Genomic DNA, 13,205 nt, shown 5'->3' with positions numbered 1-13,205 from the left:
GCCCTATACTCTGAAGAAAACTACAGTCATTACACATGCATTTGTAAGCATTGTACAAAAACTTTAATATCTTTGAAGCCGTTATTTACTGTGATTAAGGGGACTTAGGTGCTGCTGATGGCTTGCATCACCCTTGCATCCATAATCATAGCAGGGAACACCGTCTCGGGTATTGCTATGGACATGGAACATTTTGAGAGCACACAACTCCACAGGAGTTCATGAACGGTAAAACACCAAAACCGGCTGCCCCATGTGACCACTTGAAATTCACAATTCATGGGACCGGCAGTGGTTTTCCCCTGAGGAGGCGGCAGCAAGGCAGCTAGAGTGCACAGGCAGCGAGTGTATTGTACGAGGCTCGCCAGTTTGTGGCCCGGATGCCGTTAGCCTGTGCTCACATGTGACTAAAGCAACTGTTTGTAACTGTGAGAAACTGTGAACTGTCAGGAACAATCTAGCCTGAAGACTGAAATATCGTTGGTCCAGACAATAATTAATTCAAGGGAAGGAACTCCAAAGACAGTTACACCAGTCCCGTGAATCGTGAAATTCAAATGCCCATATGGAGAATAAGCAAATAAGAGTTAAAGGCGGAGGCGGAGTCTATGCCAGCGTCCAGGATGGACGGCCGGAGTGATGAAAAGATTGAACGAAGAGTGGAGGATTGAAAAGGTTAAGAGAGGCTTCTGTTGGCTCTAAAAGGTATACAGACTGATAGGTGTCAGATCAATACAACCCTATCAGACTGTTAAGTCCTCTCACATCCTGGCAGGACTCCCTGTACTTGGCCTCTCTATCGCTGTTTCCATCATTCTCTCTCCTTTTCTCTGTCTGTTTCTCTCTTTTTAAGTAGAAGGCTACAAGCTTTAGAATGTTTTTTTCTTTTTGTTGAGAGTAAAAAAAGCTGAGAGAGGAAACAGAAGCGACGACTTACCACTGTGGATCTCTTGCTTTTACTCTTTCTCTCCGTGCATGTACTTGTGAGAGTGTATTAGTGTGTGTGTGTGTGTGTGTGTGTGTGTGTGTGATAGCGTGACGTCTCTTCCCCATGAACACTGCAAAAACAAAAACAAAATACTAAGTGAACTTGAGGACTACTTTCCCTCTTTATTCCCTGCTCCAAGTAGCTCTCCATGTCAGGTGCCTCAGCCTGGAGTGTCATCTGTAAATGGCTCATCAGCGTTGTCACGTCTCACCATGTGTATTCCCCAACAGGGAGAATGTAAAGAAAACAGCATAAGACAGGATCTGCAGGAGAAGCATGGCTGGTGAACCAAAAGGAATAAGCGATTCCCTGAGGGGAAATGACGTACAGTAACATGAACCTGCTGCAAGGCAGTGCATTTTGCTGCTCTCTCTCTCTCTCTCTCTCTCTCTCTCTCTCTCTCTCTCTCTCTCTCTCTCTCTCTCTCTCTCTCTCTCTCTCTCTCTCTCTCTCTCAATTCGATTCGATTCAATTCCGCTTTATTGGCATGACAAAATTAACAATGTGAACAATGCAAACAAGTAAAAAATACTACACTATTATTGCTATTTCTTCAATTCAATTACATACAAACGTCTCTCTCTCTCTCTCTCTCTCTTTCTCTCTCTCACTCTCTCTCTCTCAGACACACACACAGACACTCTCTCTGTTTTAGCTCCTTAGGTAGCACATTCTGTGGCCTCCATCTCATCTCCCTCTCTCTTTTAGTTTCTCACTTAGACGTTCATTTTGCCAATCTCTCTCTCTCTCTCTCTCTCCCTCACTCTTTTTCTCCTTCTCTCTCTCCCTCTCACTCTTTTCTCCCCCCCTCTCTCTCTCTCTCTCTCTCTCCCTCTCTCTGTCCCTGCTTCCCCACTAGACATTTTCTCTCTCCGTTGCTGCTCTGTTTTTAAAGACTCCATCGGTTCACCTCGAGTGACGCTAACGACGAGATGACAGAGAAACGCTGAGCAGTGATGAGAGAAAAAGGAGATGGAAGCAGCTCTGAAACACACCAAATTTGCATCTTGCATGTGTCTCGGCACCCTGTGTATGCATATGTGTTTGCGTGTAACGTGTGCAAGCATGCGAGTGTTAGCTTGGGCAGTCTCTCTGCTTGTGCAACTGTGTGTGTGTGTGAACAAATGGGCGTACGGCACTATTTCAGACATCATCAGGCTCTATAGGGCAACACTGATGAGGGCGGCGATGCTATTGATATCGATGACGACAATAACAACGGCGGCCAGACAGTCTGTTTATTACCAGGCGCGGCAGCTCAAAAGTGGCGCAGCCTTGAAGGCAACGGCTTTGAAACAGAGTTGGAACAGGAGAGGGTTTTGGAGAAATCACAAGCGCTGGACGGCTTCCCAGGGGCCTCATTAAGAACTATGCATGATGGGTAGAAGGAGGAAGTGGGGCACAGCTACCAAACACATAGGCACGACGCAAAAATCGTACATACTGTCGCACACTCTTTCTCTCTTGCACACACACACACACACATACATACAGAGAGAGAGAAGAGAGCCGTAGACCATGGCAGAGCGCTATAGTAATTGGCAGTGTGTCAGGACTGCTGTGTATACTGAGCCTCATGCATATGGCAGAAACAAAGTTTAGACAGATGAGAACACACAAAAAAAGCTTGGCGGTGTCACTTGGAACTTCCTTTACTGCAAAAGCCAAAGGACCTAATTGAAATCTCAGTGTTTATCAGTGTGCTATGTTTGTTTTTTCTCACTTTATTTAATGAATTTATACATAATGTTTGTGTGTGTGTGTGTGTGTGTGTGTGTTTGTGGACATGGCATGCACAGGTGCGTGTGTGTGTGCGGTATATGTCAGTGTGCCTGTGTGTGTCAACGTGTGTGTGTGTGTGTGTGTGTGTGTGTGTGTGTGTGTGTGTGATAAATCTGTGTGTGTGCGAGAGAGAGTCTGTGTGTTGGGTCATTAGCTACAACAGCTTTGGCTCATTGTGACTTTTAGAGCGTCTCTGGAGTTGATCTCACACTGAGTGTCATTAAGCCAGTCAGCTTTTCACACAGCTGGTGTGTGTGTGTGTGTGTGTGTGAGTGTGTGTGTGTGTGTGTGTGTGTGTGTACATTGATGTGCTTGTGCGTGTTTATGTGTTTGTGTCAATCTGTATGTGTGTATGTGTCTCTGTGTGTGTGTGTGTGTCTGTGTGTGTGTGTAGCAGGCACTGGGAGCAGGCTGTGTTCCGACACCCTACATTTAGCTCCTCTACAGCTCACTGACAGAGCTCCATATGGTGTCTCTCAGTTTCTACCTCATACACCCATCACAATGTGTGATTTATGCTTTTTTAATAGGCATTCACACACACACACACACACACACCAAAGCACACATGTTCACACACTCCGGGAAACACAACTTATTACTGCTGCAGTACACGTCCCCCTAAATGTCTTTATTATCTAATTTTCAAGTCACTGTTTTCCTATGGGGATGTTAGAGCGACGACGATGGCTCAAATATGAGAAACGGATAAATAAAAGACAAAAGTCAACATGCATATCGCAGTCTGTCTATATGTAAGTATTACATAAGTACTACATACTTGTATTTCTATATACTGCATAATATTCAATAGTATTTCTATTTAATATTCCACATGGGGTTCTGGTGGCTCAGCAAGCAATGTCAAAGTGTAAATCCGACCCTCAGATTTTGTTGCATGTCATCCCCTCTCTCTTGCCTCTAATCCCTGACACTCCTCACTTTCAGCTAAACTAGCTAAAAGACCAGAAATGTCATGAAAAAATAATCTTTAATAGAATATTTCCATAGACACATGGAGCTCAGTTTATCATTCAGACCGCATGTTGTTTTTCATCAACTCTGTCTTTTTTGTGACTTTTTGGTTATAAAAAAGGTTGACTGAGCTCTTTTTCCAGCAATGGCTCCACATTCACAATTTCAAACACTTAAGTAGTTTCAAATCATAACAATGCACATGTATATACTGTAGACACAAACATCATCAAACATCATCAAACATCATCAAAAGTTAAAAAAACAACAACTATGAAGACTTTCCTGGTAGAGATAGCCACCGTGGTTAAAAGATATTTGGAAAATGGTAACTGTCTGTTATGAACCGTATTTTATTTATTTTAGAGAAATGAACTTCAATTAATGATTTTTTCGGACTTACATATTCTTAAAATGGATATATAGCATTTTGGAATAGACCTCTTCGTGTGTAACTAAAACACAAGTTGGGCAGTAGCGAGATACATAATCTGATTACTAGAATTTGCTAATTTACTTTGAGAACAGATTTGAAAACAGAACAAATAGACTCAAACATAATTTCACATATCTTGAAATAACTGATTATTGTTATAAATGGTATAAATGACCAAGACTGCTCAAATTTCAGTCTGTAAAGTGGAATAATAGTCTTTGTTACTTAATATAGTATCAGGTTTGGAGGCACAGTAATCCAAACATAACTGAAAGTCACCAGACTGTTACTAAATTTGAGCAATCCAGTGAACTGAATTACTGCCTACAAGGGTTTCATTCAAAAATCCCAAATTCCAAAAGGTTATATTTCCATTCTGGGGAAATATGTTACTTAAAGTTCATTCTTCAATATTTCAAAATACATCATCTAAACTGTCAGTAGTTTGTAAGTTAAGCGCCAAACATATCTAATACGATTCAACAGTCAGTTTTACTTTTATGCCAGCAGTCACTTTGTCAGAGTTTTCAAATGGAGGGTGCCTCATTTTGGAATGAAACTTGAATTTCATGCAGATCATCAATAATATCTGAAATAGATTACATTTTGAAATGAAGCTTCCCAGCCCAGGTCTTCCACATGGATGAGCAGACATCTACCAGTCAGCCAAACATTAAATCTGTGCTGATCAAGGGTGATATTTATGTTTGCAGTGCAGTCTGCAAAATGTTCTGCTTTGCGAATGCTTCCAGCCACTCTCTACATATCTTCAACCTAAGCATCTGCTATTGGAGTGAAAGAAAAGCACGGCAACACAACAGCGGTATTTAATGCCTCAAGGCTACTCATCGGGAGGATGTTGTTTCAAATAAATTCTGCAGCATACAAACACAAACACACACACATGCACAGTATGCACTCGAGTATCAATGCAAATACATGCTAATGCACGGGCACAAACACAGTTATTCCTCCCATACGCAGCAATATACACACATTTAGACCTCATCTGCCAGTTTCCCCCAGGTAAACGTCAACTGTCCAATAACAAAATTGTCCTGTAATAAGCCCAGATGGCACAGTAGGAGGGTCTGTACTCCTCTTCTCCCCACCAGGAGTGAAAACATTTATATGATACGACTCCTGGCGGGAGCGGCATATGGGAGGCAATCAAACGAAACAGCCTCTCTGTGCTGTTGTCCAGTGGAAGTTTGGATCACGAAAACTATCTTTAGTTAGTGTTACTCAGAGTGGAATTGAGATTCTGATATATGACTTTGGCTGGACATTTAGCATTCTCTAACTCAATATGCAAGTAATGAACAGTCAAACTTTAGCTGTATGGCTATGCCACCAAAGACAAAAATCACACAAAAACTATCATTTTAGGGGGTTGCGTTGCCATAGTTTGCATCTAAGTTGGACATATAACTTTTTGGACCAACATATAGTACATGTGCCAAGAAAAACATCCTCTCTAGGACTTAAACCGAAGATATCATCAACTTTCTGCATTAATGTACCACTGGACATCATTGCAATATACAGACATTCAGAATTTGACCCTCTTTCAACAACTTTTCTAAGTCCCTCTCTTTCTGACTCCATACTGTCGGTAACATGTCTGATTCCCTCTTTCTAAGACAAATGGTGTCTTGGAGGTTAATAAAAAACCCTGTAATAACTCGTTTCTGTGTCACTACACGTATCACTAGTGAATTTACTGGGGCATGACTGCCCCTCCAGTCGCTTTATGGCTTTCTATATGTGATGGAAAGAAAGTATAAGCCCGCTAAGGCTCGTCAGCGCATCACGGCACGGGTGGTGATTGCAGGAGGCAGATGTTGGCGAGTCGTAAAGGTGTGTGTGTGTGTGTGTGTGTGTGTGTGTGTGTGTGTGCATGTGTGCATGTGTATTTGAAGGATGTCATGTACCAGATGTCACTTTCCTGTAGCAATACTTGTGACTCAGCAGGACAAAACAGGGAATGGAAATCTCTCTGAATCACTCCTGTCTTTCTCTTTTACTCTTATGCTCTGTCAACCATATGTTGCCTTCCATGCTGTATTGAATTTTGAGGACTCTTATTGGCCTCTTTTCTGAACACACACACACACACACACACTTCACTCTCCAGCCATCCAGCTGTCCGCATGAGATAGACCACATCCCTAATCTCCTAATTGGTAAATAGTCTCTGCCATTACCTAAGCGATGACAGGAGGGAATCGATAGAGGCACGATGCTAAACGGTGTGTCCCGCCGTCGCTCTCTCGCTTTCTCTATTTCTCTCTGCCTATTCCTCCGTCTCTGTCCATTGCGCTCCCTCTATCTACCTCTCAGTTTAAACGCATTGTATCCAAGGCAACAGCCATCCAATCTCAGCGAGCCGGTGAAATAAACACGCCTTTAATTTGTCTTTATTACTGCCCTGCTTTTCTTTTCTCCATCCTCTCTCCATATTTCATACTTACTCCGTATGGAGTGAGGGGAGCGAGGTTTTCAAAATGTCTCTCCATGCTCCGTCAGCTTAGAGGTAATCAATGGAAACCTGGTTCTGAATCAATGTCACTAATTAACCCCCCCCCCCCCCCACCACCACCACCACCACCACCACCACCACCACCACCACCACCACCACACACACACACACACACACACACACCCCACCCCGGTCTCAAATGATGCATTATTCACTGGGTGTCACTGCATGACATAGTGCGGCTTGTTTGATGAACAGCCCTTTAATGGACTTTGATGACATGTAAATGGAGGTAAATGGAGAGAACATTGTGCTAGAGAGAGAGAGAGAGAGAGAGAGAGAGAGAGAGAGAGGGGGGAAGAGAGAGAGTCAGATGGTACTTGCCAATTTAGCAAAATGAGAATGGTTCCATTAATGTTTTAACAGCCAGAGACAGAGGAGAGACAGGCAGAGGAGCAGAAAGAAAATTAAAGAAAGAAATCAACTAACTGATGAGAGAAAGAAACGTCTCACAAGATACATAGAAACAAACTGTCATTTTCGGAGTTGCTCCCTATTTTCTCTTTCTCCCATCCTTCTCTTCAGTGGACAAGTGCGTGGAAATCATCATCATCATCATCGTTATCATCATCGTTATCATCATCATCAGGAGTCAGCTTGGTGACATTTAGAGGCAAACGAAATAAATGTTCTTAGAGCGGTCCCTCATTGCGGGTAAACATGCATCTTTTATTTTCCTTTACACACATAATTGAAATAACGACACCTCCGTTCCGAGCTGCATTGTAAGAGAGAATGAATAGAGAGCACTTCATGCACCATTGTCACTTCTGAGCTCCTTGAATATGAGCATGCATATCAAGCAGGAAATGAATAAATTCCCCAAAGAGAATTATGTAGGGTTGAAAATCTTATTTGAAGCCCGGAGTGAGCAATCCCACCAGATTATTCTCCTAAACAGAGCCAGAAAATGGTGAAGATCAGTGATTTCTAGCACCGAGCAGCACAACTTCATAAAGCGCTGTCGTGGTCGACCAAATACCAATAAACAAACAAAAAAAAAGATGATGGATGTTCTCTTTCATGGCAGTAAATGAAAAACACGCGCATGTTCACACAGAGAAAGAGAGAGATAGAAAGAGAGAGAGAGAGAAATTCATGAGGCTGCTTTTAAAAATGCTTTTACCCTGAGTGGTCATGATCTGTCAGTGTCAAAAGGCTTTGACACCTCTTGACACCTTCTGACAACAGTTTGTGGACTGTAACACACCGTGACTTCTGGTGAAATATGCAACGTCAAAGTAGGAATCGCTGTGTGGTTTTCACTTCTGAAACTCCTGTTGTTGTTGATGATGATGATGATGATGATCAAGATGATGATTATTAGTAAAATGGTTGATAATGATAACTGTGACGACAAATGCGATGACTGTGATGACTGTGTGGATGATAATGGTATTGCTGGGGATTCGAGATCATGGTTACTGTGATGATGGTGATGATGATGATGATGATGGTAGTTTGATTTGACACTTTTGATCTTCTCACAGTTCTACCTTACTGATTTGATGTAAATACAACTAAAAAAATGTTTCCTCACCAAGCAAATTAAAATAGATTATTTCACGGACCCCCCATAAACAGTCTTGTGTTTCTACTTTTTTCTTCTTAAATCTGTAAAAGACAGAATCATTTACGTGTCAAAAATGACATGAAAATAAATCGAAGTGGACAAGCAGTGGCGCCTGATCTCAGGAACAAGAAACACAATTTAGTTTCCGCTTTCTATTTACTAAACATCAAATTGTGTCCATCAATCTCTGGGTATGAAACACCGCCAACCCTTCATTACAGATTTGACTCTATATGCTGAGAAAACAAGCCATGTGTGAAAAAATGCACATCACATGGTTGATATAGGTTTGACTTTCCCCGTGGCTTTTTAGACTAGGCATTATAGTGTCATAATTTACATAAACCAATCCAATAATGTAAGGGCAAGACAAATAGAAGGGGAGATCTTGATAAAACACAAGGTGGAAGACTGAGATAAGCAGATTTGGTCTAAGATATTACAGGTTTTGTCTTCTAGAATCTCCTGATATTACATTTAAATTGTGTGGAATACCTTTCCAAACTAAAAATACTGCTCCTTCATTAGGATAAAAATCATGAAGACTATCCTATATGCACAAACTTTCTGTAAGTCATTTGGAACCGGCTGCTGAGCCTCCTGGTTTTATGCTTTTAAATCAGGACGTTCTCAGAGTTTCAGCCCACTAATCTGTGAATATTCCTGAAAAGTCCTCACTATTCTCCAAACCAATTAAAATAGAGCCTACAAAACGGCCTTGAAGGACCCCTGTAGGTAGTCTCGCCTTGTTCCCGCCAGACTTTCTGTCAAAACTTGTCTGAGCGGAGCGGAAGCGGTAGATATTAACATACGGATACAGAGGCGGTAGTTCTGCGTTAAGACTGGCTCTGCGGGGGGGCTTACCTACATGACCAGGTTAATCACAGCTGGATCAGCTCAGACTCGGTGGAGTGTAGCGCTTGTAATCTGCACAAGCCGCTCACTTCGTCTTCAAAGTGATGTCACTTTTAGACAATGATGCACGGGGGGATTTTGTAGCAGAAGCACTTTTGATTTTTATTAGCATCGGTGTTAAGAATACGCAGCAGAAATGTGATGTCTGGTGTTGAAGGCTTATGTTAATTCGGCTCTAATCGCCCTGTCAAAGTCAGCGGTGGGGATGAATTTAGAGGAAAGCCAGGAAGTTGACATGTGCAGTCTACATCCTGCATTCTACGTCTTATTTTGTGCATTCTACTTTCTGCTTTCTGCATCTGACTTTCTACATGTATTCTACATTCTACCCTCCACATTGTATGTTCTACATTCTATATTCTACTTTCTATATCCTACATTCAACTTTCTACTTTCTACGTCCTACATTCAACTTTCTACATTCTACTTTCTATATTCTGCATTCTACACTCTACATTGTACATTGTACATTCTACTTTCTATATTCTGCATTCTACACTCTACATTGTACGTTCTACATTCTATATTCTGCATTCTACACTCTACATTGTACCTTCTACATTCTACTTTCTATATTCTACATTTTACATTCTACTATCTATGTTCTGCATTTTACATTCTACATTCTGCTTTCCATAGTCTAAATTTTACATTCTACATTCAATTTTCTACATTCTAAATTCTACTCTCTACATTGAATTTTCTACATTCTACATCCTACTTTCTACATTCTACACTCTCAATTCCACTTTCTACATTCTAAATTGTACTTTCTACATTCTACTTTCAACATCCTGCTTTCTACGTTGTACACTTCTTCTTACTACATTCTTCACTCTACGCTCTACAGCACATTCTGTTTCCCCTTTTCCAGCACATTCTCATTTGTGATTTGCAAGAAAGAAAATGAGAGAGAAAAGTTATCAGTATTAGCATCCGTAGCAGAAAGTCCTGATCGGGCCCGGGTGTGAGAGCGAGCAGCGGGGGGTTTGGGTGTCACATCTCAGAACAGGTGAGCAGCCTGGGTGCTGCTGCTGGCTGATGGATGAAATGGCTTACAGAGGACACAGACGCTGTGACATTGATGGACAGTCTGATATTGCCTCCCTAATCTTGCCTCCACTCACAGACACACACACACAAACACACACACACTTCTCTGTCTCCCTCTCTTTCTCTCTCGTTGTCCCAAACACTCCTCCCTCTCTCTTGTGTTTTCTCACCTTTTCTCTCTCTTCCGCTCTCATAGTCTCATCTGTTCTCCCTGAATTTGCTCTCGTTTTCTCTTCTATCTGTTTACTATGTTTTTGTCTGGTCTCTCTCTCTCTCTCTCTCTCTATCTCTATCTCTCTCTCCCCCCGCCTCTCTCTCTCTCTCTCCCTCCCTCTCTCTCTCTCTGTCTCTATCTCTCACTTCTCTTTTCTTCCTTTCTCTCTCATGTCCTTATGGTCTCTTATTTCCTCTGCTTTATTTCGTTTTTTTGACTGCCCCCTGCCTCTCTCTCTCTCTCTCTCTCTCTCTCTCTCTCTCTCTCTCTCTCTGTGCCTCTCTCTGCCTCTCTCTGCCTCTCTGTTTGCGCTCACCAACACACACTCACAAATACACAGATTCCTATAATCATTTCACAAGATCAAACAACCAGTGCTTAGTGTGAAGGACACAGGGGAAGGACAGTAGCCAACAAACTAAAAATCGAACAAATACACACACACACACACACACACACACACACACACAAAGTGGCATATTTCTAAGGTGCTATAATGTAATGCAGTATGATTTAACTAACAGTTGTCTGTCTGCACTAAAAAGTCTCATTTCTCTGTCTGCCTTTCTGTCTGTCTTCCTGCCTGTCTGTCTCTCTGTCTGTTTGGCTTCGTTCACACTGCAGCTGAAACTGTTCCAAATCAGTTTGTTTTTTTCCTTCACATGTGACACAGATCCAATGTTTTCTAATCAGAGTGAAAAGTAAAAAAGCTACATGGAGTCACACTTTTTCAATTCCTATCTGTATCAAAATCCGAGGTATGCAACCTACATGGGACTTGTATTTTAATATGTTAGCGTTGCCATGACAACAAGTAAATCTTACGTCATTCACCTGAGACGACTGGCACATACCATAGCCAAAATATGTCAAAAACGAGAGGGAGAAGTGTAGGTACAACAACTGATGTGACGTCTTTTGTTATGGCTACTCTTGTCCTGTTAGGCGCCTTTTCAACACCGCTGTCAGTTCATGTTGGTGTCACATACGGGGTTGCATCCTATAATAGACATGAACAGTCATGCAAAAAAATCAGCCATGAGCAGCAATTTGAATGTGAGCCTGAAGGTCTGCGGTGTGAACGCAGCCTTTGTCTGTCTCTGCTGTGAAGCACCTTGTCTTGTCTGCCTGTCCGTCTTCCTATCTGTTGCCTGTCTTCCAGCTTGTCTTTCTGCCAGCCGATTAACCTGTGTGCTCTCTGTCACTTGTCTTTTCTCATGCCAGAGAATACACAAGGAATATTTTCTCTCTTTAAAAGGGAAAAAAAACAAACCCTGCTGCATTATGCGCCAGAATAAAATAAATAAACAAACAGCAAGGCCCAATCATTTTCACAGTTCACATCTTTTTCCTTTCCTCGCTGTGTCATTTTCTCTGCCACCCACGTATACTCCATCCAAACATATCTTGTCTTTCCTCCTCGTCTTTTTTACAGTGTATTTGGTGTCTTTTCTCCAGCACCGTTGCTGTGTTTTCCTTTTGTTTTCCCTTTTTTTTGCGACCTCATTCACTGTGTGACCTGGTTGTGCAGAAAATGAGAGTCTTCCACCCAGCGTGGGATATTGAATAGAAATGAGTCGGAGAAGTGGAAAATAGCACTGCGCTCCCCATACTACCTGGCTACAGCCTGCTGTTTGATTACAGCAATCAATTGAGAGAGAGAGAGAGGGAGAGAGAGAGATGGGGAGAGAGAGAGAGGGAGAGAGAGAATGTGTGTGTGTCTATATGCATGTGTATGATGTTTCTACGTCTGTGTGTGTGTGGTGTCTATGTTTGTATCTCTGATTGTATGTGTGTGAGCTCACATGAGTGTATGTATGTGTGTGTGTGTGTGTGTGTGTGTGTGTGTGTGTGTGTGTGTGTAGGGGATGTGGGCGAGACAAAGCAGAACAGACAATCATAGAGGACCCTCTCACACACACTCCACCACACTCCTATGTTCATCTAAAGAAGAGGTGGGATGAATATGAAACAGAACATTGGTTTCTCCTGAAGGGCAGATAAAAAAGAAAAAAAGAGAAATACAGAATTTTCCTACCGGACTGCAGTTCATTTCATCGCCTTTCCGCTCTGCCCTGTCTGGGGTCGGGCTGTGTGGGTGGTTTCGGTGAGACGTTAAAATGCTCGAGTGCTCTGTCGACTTATCATTGGTTTCCAGTGATGCATTGCCGGCCCACTCCAATAACAGCTCTAATGTGAAATACAGGTCAAGCAAACCATTTGGGGATTGAATTCATGTCTCATATTGGCAGGCTATGATTGTGAGTTGTTATCATATACAATGTGTTTTTTTTTCCAATAGAACGTATGAATAAATGAATGACTGATGTACACTTCAGAGCGCATAAATATTACGCAGGTCCTATCTGCCTTTCACTTCTCTGCGTGACTCTGTTCCGGCAGTCCAGCTATTAATTTGGATATTACGCAACATTTTCTTCAAAGGCTATCCTTAGAAACCCACGTGGCGAGACAAAAATAAATCAGCAGACTCATTTGAAATGCACTAATGGGAACAAAATGACTTTCGAAAGCAGAATGATGTTCGGAGGTGCGATGAGTTACACACATCTCTTAGAAATAGTCTGTCTGGTAGCAGCAGCAGAATCCGAATGGCTGGATAATGATCTCAGGGACAGAGAGATTGATCCAGTCTCCCATCATTGTAATGAGATGCTAAGACACCCAGCACACTCTGATTGGGCTCCTTGAGAATGCACTGGCAGC

General features: G+C 42.2%; 1 protein-coding gene across 2 annotated transcripts in view; it reads right to left on the bottom strand.

The window, feature by feature from the left end:
- kctd16b (potassium channel tetramerization domain containing 16b) overlaps positions 1-13,205 on the bottom strand; it is a 91,510-nt gene that overhangs the window by 24,051 nt on the left and 54,254 nt on the right. Inside the window, exon 2 of one of the 2 annotated variants that reach the window (XM_071897144.2) lies at positions 7,892-7,922. The exons of the other annotated variant lie outside the window; for it this stretch is intronic. Within the exon in view, the coding sequence (XP_071753245.2) occupies positions 7,892-7,922 (31 nt within the window). The remainder of the gene's footprint in view (positions 1-7,891; positions 7,923-13,205) is intronic. 2 annotated transcript variants of the gene reach the window in all.

Source organism: Centroberyx gerrardi, chromosome 11, assembly GCF_048128805.1.
Source record: "Centroberyx gerrardi isolate f3 chromosome 11, fCenGer3.hap1.cur.20231027, whole genome shotgun sequence".
NCBI lineage: Eukaryota > Metazoa > Chordata > Actinopteri > Beryciformes > Berycidae > Centroberyx > Centroberyx gerrardi.
This window is presented reverse-complemented; position numbering and strand designations above follow the sequence as displayed.